At 34.6% G+C, this 10471-nt stretch overlaps 1 protein-coding gene across 2 annotated transcripts in view; it reads left to right on the plus strand.

The window, feature by feature from the left end:
- Window positions 1–847, plus strand: part of LOC126473368 (ankyrin repeat and BTB/POZ domain-containing protein 2) — a 661367-nt gene extending 660520 nt beyond the window's left edge. For both annotated transcript variants that reach the window (XM_050100375.1, XM_050100376.1), the window contains one exon: window positions 67–847. In XM_050100375.1, coding sequence (XP_049956332.1) covers window positions 67–279 — 213 coding nt within the window. In that variant the 3' untranslated portion in view covers window positions 280–847. The remainder of the gene's footprint in view (window positions 1–66) is intronic.
- Window positions 848–10471: the final 9624 nt, after the last annotated feature.

Consider the following 10471-nt stretch of genomic DNA (forward strand, 5'->3'; position numbering starts at 1 on the left):
TCTCTTTTGCATCAATTTTGATGAAATCTCCATTCTCACATTAAATTGGCTTTTTACATTTTTCAGGTTTATAATGCCAGTGAACTGCTGGAGTACTGTCAAGGCTTTCTGCTGCAGAATATGGTGGCACTGCTAACATATGACGATTCTGTAAAGAGACTGCTGTTTGGCAAAAAACTTCACAGCCATGATGTGTTAGCTGGACTCTTGCTTACTCTTCAAGCACGCATCAAAGCTCGTAACATGTCTGCAAGCCCACAGCGACCAAAGGCCAAATAGCACCAGTGCTGACACTATGATCCACATACAACTGTGATGTCTTGATGTACTGGAAATAAAAACCATCTCAATAGACGTGGTGCTAATTGTCAGTTAAATTCAGTAGTAAAAGTCTAATACTATGTATACATGTTCAGCCATTCTTTAGGAAGCAAATGTCTCATGGGAACAACAATCATAAGATATAACTGTAACCTCAATCTTGAATCTTAAGCCTGTTTATTGAGAGACTGCTTTGAAAGGAGTCAAAATTATGTGTGTGTGGTCAGTATCATTGTACAGAGCATTAACCAAGGATAGATAAAGAAAGCGGGAATTAAAAACTGGAATGTGTGAATATGTAATAATACCTAAATTGATACATATTTTTAAAATATATTTCTGATAAATGTATATTCATGTATATGTGAGTGTACATAAATGTAACATTTATTATTATTATGTGTTTGAGATGTTTGACCAAGTTCCTATACTTCTGTGTTATTTGTCAACAGAACCAACATAACATAACAAACAATTTTTAGAAATAAAAACAATTATGTACTATAATTATAGCCTTAAATTCATAAAAGAGTATTTGTTGTACAATAAAATCTGAGCATGCCTTTTACTGCCATCATAAAGAAAGAAAATAATATATGATGTGTATTTTTATTTCAAGCTGTTCCTACCTGTCTGCAAGTAATCATTGGACAATAATTACTCTCTTTCTAGTAATTGTTGGGCGAAATAGGTGAGCTTTCCAGAGGGCCCACAGTAAATTTCTGCCTTATTGCCTTCATTTCATCAAAAAGAACCTCAATCCTGAATGTTTAAGAATGTTCCGTGCTTCATTTATGGGATACTAGCTGAGAAAACTGACACTGCCCAGTTATTCATTTTGTCAATTTTCTTTTGGAAACGAAACCTTATATGTACAGTATTCCTGTACACTGGACGCACCTGCCTCACATGTCTACAACACGATTTTATAAACATCTCTATGGCAACACCTCTTCATAACTCTATAGATAGCTATTGTTTCTGCTTACACTCATTTGTGGTTCATAGTTGAAAGCTGTCAAAAGCACTGCCTGGTGTCATGGATTTCCTTAAGCTGACTCGACTGTAGGAGAGACTTAGTAGAAAAGAATAAATCTATTAAAACGTCATTCATGATTTGGCAGTTTTTCATGCATCTCAGTGTTTACCACATATCTCCTGACCTGTGTTTCATAGAATGATATAATTCTGTAGGTACATTAAGCAGCATCTGGGGATACAGTCTGAAAAATGTTTTGCAAATAGGTATTATGGATCCTTGTCCACAACAAGAATTTTCACCAGACCAGCATTTCCACCTGGTGGTAGGAAAACGGGGAATGTTGTCTTCAGAGACAGCAGGCATGCCGGAAGTACTACAGTTGAGCTCTGTGCAAGACAGCGGTAGGATAGATGACACAGATGTTAGCACCTTTGCTGCACTCTATTATTTTTATAAAAAGAAACAGCATTAATGTAGAAAGTGTTGAGTGGATCCAGTGTTGTAAGATCGATTTAAATTTGATGCCTTCAGTATGCCATATGAAAAACTACAACAGGACAACGAAAACATGTTAATTTTTTCAGGGTGTCTAGAACAATGTCTGATGAATTATTGCCAATTTTACAAATTTATCTTCAACTTGAAGACACTAATATGCAGATCTGCGTTTCTCCTCCAGAAATGCTTGCAGTGTCACTGAGGTGAGTACACAATTGAAATTTACTTGCTAGGCAATATTTAATGTCTGTACAGAAATTGTGATGAAGCAAGCTGGGATATTTTTAATTCCCCTCTTGTTTTGCCATCTGCCTACTTAAATTAGTTTTTTTCATTTTTTAACTAATTACCATTAACATATGTGAATTTAACCTGCATTTTCATAATAAAGAAAGGTTGGCCCTTAGTTTTAAAGAATATAACATCAGATCTAATTTTGTGCTTAGTTTTATGTATGTAATTGATTTTTTAATTTATTTTGACTATTCCTAGTTAGTATCTTTTGGTATAGGGTGAAATCAGTAATTGTTTCATAACTTAAATTCTATTGTTGACATATAAACAGATATAAATTCTATCTAAAAACAAGGATGCTGTAACTTACCAAAAAAAAGCGTTGGTATGTTGGTAGATACAATAACACACACACAAAATTCAGGTGCTAGAGATGGCCTTTACATATGTCTGCTTGTGTCTGTATATGTGCGGATGGATATGTGTGTGTGTGCGAGTGTATACCTGTCCCTTTTTCCCCCTAAGGTAAGTCATTCCGCTCCCAGGACTGGAATGACTCCTTAGCCTCTCCCTTAAAACCCACATCCTTTTGTCTTTCCCTCTCCCCTCTTTCCTGATGAAGCAACCTTGGGTTGCGAAAGCTTGAAAGTTGTGTGTGTGTTTGTGTTTGTTATTGTCTCAATCAACATACCAACACTTTCGTTTGGTAAGTTACAGCATCCTTGTTTTTAGATATATTTTTCCCACGGGGAATGTTTCCCTCTATTATACAGATATAAATTCTGTAATAATTGTAAACATTTGGAAGTCGAAATGCTAGTAATCTTAAAGTATCTATTAGGCTATATTCGAAAACACGTTAGCAAAACCAGCCCTTAATTAATTCCAAATTAAGTCAAAAGTATTGTTTATATAACTATATTTGTTAATTTCACAATTTAAACAAATAATTTGGTCTAACTCTTGTAGTAGAAGAAACTGTTAAAAAGAACCGATTTTTTGGTGTATTCAATTAATTCAACGATTTAAGTTTTAATCGTAACTTCTGTAAATTAAACTTCAAACAGTGTGTAGTTTTGGCCCCTATCATTGTGAAGATATATAAGGACCTGATTTTTGGTCACAAGGCAGTCAGTCCACAGCCGAGTTTCAGACAAGGAACCTGTGTTGCTTAAAATGACAACAATGCATCAACTTGACAGTGAAATAAGTGTTATACCAATAGGCTGTGTATTAAAACAATGACAATGACTGTTCAATTTATTTGAAGGACTATGAACTATGTGGTTATGTTGTTACTGCTCATAGATGTTCAGCAGTAAAGTATTGTAGCAGTATGCGGAGGCTCGCCTGCAAACTGTTAATGAGACTTAGGAAAGTTTAAACAATAGTGCACTGGCCAGTGGTCAGTGCCGGAATCCACAACCCATTTTTCAGCCAGTGTAGCAACGCAGTACATTGACTCCGAGGACAACAAATGAAGAAAAATAAAGCAGGTGGAACCACTACATGTGGTGCCCTGGGTGAGGAATATTGTACGTAGCCACAATAAAACAAGGACTCGTGGACTTTGAAAAGTGAAATCAACAGCAGTTTACAATGAAGAGGTGATACAGCCAATTAGTGCTGGGGTTTTGTAATGAAGAAGATTCAGCAGCCATTCAGTGAGCGGGTTCTATCGAAGCAGCCATTGAGTACAAGAACAGCTAATCAGCATGCAGGTGGACATAGCTGACCACAGGTAAACAAGACGCCTTGCTGAGAGAACTACAACTAGCCGCAGCTGTGCAGACAACGGACCAAGAGGACAACCACAACATCAGAGCAGCAGAACAAGAGTGAATGAGAATAAGGTAATTCCATAGCAAAAGCTCTTTTGTATTAAGTGATAAATAATGAGTAGCCTTAATGAACAAGACAGTGTGACTGAGAACAAAGATGTAGAGGTTAAGTTTCTAAGTGAACAGAAAGAACTAAGTGAGACTGGTTTTGTAGACTATTATAAATCAAACATGAATGTAACTTTGAAGGATGGGGATGAAAGTTCTATTGTAAAGAGTGAAATGGACAAAAACAGTACTGAAGTGGATAGGATTGTTAAGGTTAAGGAGGAGGAATCTACTAGCGAAAGTCAGCAAGGACCAAAGTTTATGACATACGGAGAAGTTGAAGCGATGATAAGGCAAATTATAAGTATTTTGAATGATATAAGCAAGACGAAGAGGTTAACAGGGTGGAAAAAACCATGAATATGGTGGAAAATAGTATAAAGAAAGTAGTACATAATACAATTGAAACTTAGTACATAATACTAACGAGAAATTAACTTTGAGTAGTAAATGTGTAGAAGAGAGAGAGAAACTTTGTGATGATAATAGTAGGAAGGCGAAGGTTTCCGAGAAATTTTGTGCTGAAAGTACAGTGAAACTTGAGAACCATATCGATCAGATTAAGAATGGTTCAGAAACTGAGGTAGAAACCAAGTGTGCGGTAGTGGTAGAGGAAGAACCATTAAAAGTAAATGAAAATGTAGATTCAAAATTGACAGAAAAGGAAAAAAACTTGGAAGAGGTACAAAATCAAAAGCATAGTGTAACTGAAAGTGTGTGTCTGATTCTGACTGTAGTTGGAATAATGATAGCAATGATGAATCCAGTAGTGATAAGAATGGGGTATTCAAATCTATAATTAATAATGAGGGCTATGTGTTAAGTAAAGAATGGATTAATGAGGATTTGTTGTATGAAGAAGATCACATGGTAAGCAAAAAGGAGGTGTGTCACCCAGTAATAACAGCAAGTGTACAAGGAATACATGCTAAGTGTTTACTGGACAGTGGTAGTGATGTGAACGGCATTTCACAGGCATTTTTGAATCTATTAAGAACACTGAGGGTATAATAATGATGCATATTTCTGGAATGAAAATTATTGGTGCTACTGTTAAGCTATCAAAGAGTATGAAACAAGAGGTTCTATTAACTGTGAAATTGGCAGGAATGGTGTTGGAGTGCAATTTTTTGGTAATTCAAAATCCCAGCATTGATGTAATATTTGGGACTCATTTCTTGTGCAAATAGAAAGGAGTGGGTTCAACATTCTGTGTTGGATTCATTATGTGGCGATAATGCTTACCCCAGCTGTCTTCTCTCATTTTTCATGTTTCCTGAGAGAGTCAAGCTGTTCCCGTATCCTATCTGTAGTTTATAATGAATCACAAACATTCTATCTTACACTTTCATGTACTTTTGTGCAGTAGGATACTGAAGTATAGAAATATTGTATAAAAGCTTTCTCTGGTGTTAGTTGTGTGTATTTATAGATTCTGTTGTGTTAGTCATAAGAAATGCAATCATAAGAGGATGGAAGAAAGTAAAATGGTACCATGGTTAAGGAATTTCTGTCAAACAAAGAGGTGAGTTAAACTGAAAATGAAAGGTGTCAGCATGTGTGGAGGACAATTAACATCTGAAATAACGAGATTATTGGTGCAACAGTGGAGATAGTGTGCAGTATAAACCATCTCAAACATGAGATCTTAATATTAATTGTCGTATAGTAGAAGTGTTAGTGTTCGGTGCAATCAGTATATGTGGGATATCCATCTATCTGTGTCATGATACAGCCTTTTCTAACATTAAGGAATTCCAACTTTAGACATAGTTGCCCGGAGTAATGCGTGTGGAAAGAGTAAGCAAGATTTGTATGTATATCGCCCTTCAGGCCAGAATACAATGAAATAATTGTTTTTCTAAGTGAAAATTTTGTCTGATCAGGAATGAAAGTTAAGTTTCCCTTAGCGTAAGGATCAGTTACTGTGGAATGTTTTTCAGTAGAGTCAGTTTTGCATTAGATAAGCAGAGCTGGTGTTTATTTATTAGATAATGAAACAATAATGAAATAATAAAACAAAGTATAATGTTAGGGTCTTAATCGTTAGGGAGCCTGTCTCTGCAATAGGGATATTTTTTGAGGATGCTTTCCTCTAGCTAATGAGGTAAGAAATGTAAGTATAATAATGGAGCTGACAGACATGATTGAGTAATGAAAAGGATTACTGTATACAAACAAATGTGATATAACTGTATTGGTGATCTAATTGAGAACTAGACAACACTGGGTACTGTTTATATTGTGCAATTAATGACACTGCAGCTGGAGCGAGAGATTAACAGAAAGACCAATATTTACAAATCATAAAATGCTGCATCATTGGATCTGTATGTTATCTGAAAACTTCTATTTGTGTTCTGAGGAATTATAAGTTTAAAATGGTAATACTGAAACGCTGATTAACTGATAATTATGGTGGTAAACTGATGTGAATATTCTGACAGGTCAACCATTTGGTAACATTTTGTGATTTTGTGAGGATTTAATTTTCTGTTTGAATGAGAATAGTTCTCACAGTTGGGTAGAGAAATATGGCAATGATTTGATAAACTTCCATGTGCTTAATTTTGATTTGAATAGTAATTAAGCTATGTCATGGTGACACTATTAATTTTTCATAATGTAATGATTAGTAAATCTATTCTACTGCACACCTTGAGTTTTTACTAGAGGTACTGTACATATGTTAGACACTAAGGTAATATTTTTCAAATGGGAAAGAAACAAAAGTCTTTCAAGTTTAACCAGTTTCAGACAGTTATGACTTAAAGTAATGATTTGTAGTGTAATGTGTACTCGATTTAAAATTTTTACTAGTCCACACCTTTCGTACTGTAGCCAATTTTAGTGCTAGTTATTGTAATGTTATGATAACTGTGCAATGTATTTATTTATGATGTAATGACTATCATTCGCCATTAGTGTTAAACATATTTTTTCTTAGACTTAAGTTGGAAGAAAAAGTAAGTGTGCTAAAGTAGGATATTTTGTCTTATTTTTTCATGTACTGTGGTGGAGGAGAACAATCTCCAAGGCAACTCGTAGTAGTGCATTTCCTAACTAACTGCCATTTGGACCTGTTGAAGGTGTGGACAACTTTGTGACAAAGTGTGTAAAAGCTCATTAAATGTGAAAGTGCTTGTGGAAAACACTAAAGACTGAGCAAGTGAAATTTTCTGTCTAAAAAGTGAACTGCAAAAGTTAACTGTGATTTAACTATTTGCAACCCATAAGGATTTATTCTTTTAAGCAAGACAGGACTTGTATAAAGTTATATGGATCTTAGAATGTAATCTTCGTTTACCCAAAAAGGACATCACTTATGGGGAAGATACCTATTTATATTAAAATTATAACTTGTGGATATATTGTTCCATTGTACAATACACTGTATGTAAATATTTTGTATGGGGTTTTCTTATGGTCTGTTCATATAAGTATAAATTTGAAAAAAAGTATGTACTGTAGTTTTGATAAGATTACATATGTAATATTTTTTGTGTGTAGATTGTTTAGCCCACTTTCTAAGTCACTTGTAGGCACTGCATTGCCCAGTTAGCTATTTGCAATATCTATCTGGTCAATCCAATGAGGGGGTGATGTGTCAAAGCGAGCTGGGATATTTTTACTTCCCCTCGTGTTTTGCCATCTGCCTCCTTAAATTATTTTTTTCATTTTAACTAATTACCATTAACATACATGAGAATGAATTGCATTTTCATAAAAGAGAAAGGTTGATCCTCAGTTTTAAAGGATATAGCACCAGATCTAATTATGTGCATAGTTTTATGTATGTAATTGATTTTCTAATTTATTTTGACTGTTCCTAGTTAATACTTCCATTATAGGGTGAAATCAGTGTTTGTTTCATAACTTAAATTCTATTGTTGACTTATAAACAAGTATAAATTCTGTACTAACATTTGGAGGAACAACTAATAGCATTCTTTAAGTATTTATTTGGCTCTATTAAAAAACATGTTAGCAAATAAAGCCTTTAATTAATTCCAAAGTAATTACTAGTTTTATCCAAAGTATTGTTTGTGTAACTATATCTGTTAATTTTGTCATTTAAACAAATAATTTGTCCTAACCCTTGTAGTATAAGAAACTGTTAAAAAGAACCAATTTTTCACTGTATTCAATTAATTTAATGAGTTATGTTTTAATTATAATTTCTGTAAATTAAACATCAAACAATGTATAGTTTCAGTGCCTATTATCGTGATGATATATAAGGGCCCAATTTTTGGTCCCGAGACAGTCAGTCCATGGCTGAGTTTCAGATGAGGAACCCATATTGGTTAGATCAACAACAAAGCATCTACTTAACTGTGAAATAAGTGTAATAGGCGATGTGCTAAAACAATGACAGTGTCTGTTCAATACGTACTGTATTATGCAGCAAGAACTGTGCTGTTAGGTTTATACTGCTCAAAGATGTTCAACAGTAAACTATTGTAGCAGTATGTTGATGTTTGCTTGCAAACTATTAATGAGGCTTATCAAAAGTTAACAAATAGTGCACTGGCCATATTAACTGTGTATATTGGGGGGTTGTGAACAGTAAAAGTAAAGAACTGTGAAAGGCAAATGTGCACCTGTTGGCTACATGATGTTGCGAAAAATAAAGCAGATGTCTGCGTAAAAGTGCTTCAGAACTTTATAGAAAAAAATAAATCAAGGAATACAGTTGTTGCTACAGTGCCTCATAGGCACGATCTAATCTATACGCAAATTGTGCTGTGGTCGATATAAGTAAACTGCAGCGTAACCTTCACACCAGACATGGGCACCACCTAAACTATGAAGGGAAAAAGTTTGTGTGCGAACGTGTCAAGGAAATAATTAAAGAAAGACTCACACAGAATAAAACAATCTACGAAAGTAGCGGTTTGAGTAATACCTGGAATGTACGTCATTTTTTAGTATAAAAGTCTGTGAATTGACGGGTAATAAACCTCCTGTACTTGAACTAGGTGCTAAAAGCGACATTCAAATGAGAGAGTGTTCACAGACAATAAACAATAAAGATAAATCTGTTACTGTGATGCAAACAAACATTCGCTGCATTAGGAACAAAGTATTACAATTAGAACATTTTTGCAGTATTGAAAATGTTGATGTTGTTTGTATCTCAGAACATTGGCTGACAGAAGATCAAGTACAATATTTTGTTCCTCAAGGGTATGCTGTTGGAGACATTATGTGTAAAGTGAAAGAAAGAATGGAGGTGTCCTAATATTTGTTAAAGATAGTATAATGTTTACTAAAATAGATGTTAGCTCTTACTGTGCAGAACTAGATGGAGAATTTAGCTGTATAAGACTAAACACAGAGAATACTGTAATTGTTAGCTTATATAGATCACCAGGAGGAGAAGTAAATACATTTTTCGAAAGATTTGAGCTGCTTATGAGGAAAATACTAAATTCTAACATAAAACTAATTATCTGTGGCGATTTCAACATTGAAATGGCCAACAGTGATGAACATGTTACTAGAACGCTTTTTAATATCTTAAGATCACTAAATTTACAATGTACAAATTACACACCAACACAGGATAATACATGCTTAGATAATATTATAGTAAATTTTTCTAGAGATACGTATGACGTCAGACTTGCCAGTGGAGCCCTAGCTGATCATGAACCATTGATTTTAACATTCTCCTGTGATCAGTTGCCTAAATCAGACAAATCAGTCAGAATCAAGTCTAATGCCAAATGGGTAAGAGGGCAGAAAGATGAATATATTAATTTATTTATTGACAGAATATCTGATGTTAACTGGGACTTTGTATACAACACAACCTGAGAAGGGTGCTGGTGAAATGGTGTTTAACAACTTCCTGAAAATACTCATAGAGTTATGGTACTCCTGCTCACCATTAATCAAAAGTAGCCCTAAGCATAAACAGAAAAACAAACGGCTAAAATATTATACAGATGAGCTAGCTCTCACTAGCAAGGAGATGCTCAGACTGTACAGAATATATAAAAATTCTTGTAAACAAGGACCTGAGCTAGATGATACTTCTTATAGAGCTTATCTAAAATGTAAAAAAATCTACAAAGACAAACTGTCCTTGGCCAAAAAACAGGTATGTGAACATTACATTGAAAGTGCTCCCAACAAATGTAAAGCAACATGGGATATCATCAACCAATATAATTCACAAACCCATACACAATATGCAATGCTGGTCCCAGAAGAAGTAAATAATTACTTTCTAACCTCAGTGAGCGAGCTGAAAAACAAAATCAAGCAAAATGGCACTTGTGCACTAGATCATCTTGGTGCTGTGCCCCTTAGGAGGTATACTTTCCATTGGAATGTTGTCACCCCAGAGGATATTGTAAAAGCTGTGGCACGGTTCACCAACTCCAAAAGTATGGACTGTTATTGGTTTTCTAACTATGTAATGAAAAAAATAATACACCTTATCTGTCAACCTCTTTCTTTCATTTTTAATATGTGTTTAGAATCTGGAGTTTTCCCACATGCACTCAAAACTTCTAAAGTGATACCAGTCTTTAAA

Source organism: Schistocerca serialis, chromosome 4 (genome assembly GCF_023864345.2).
Source record: "Schistocerca serialis cubense isolate TAMUIC-IGC-003099 chromosome 4, iqSchSeri2.2, whole genome shotgun sequence".
NCBI lineage: Eukaryota > Metazoa > Arthropoda > Insecta > Orthoptera > Acrididae > Schistocerca > Schistocerca serialis.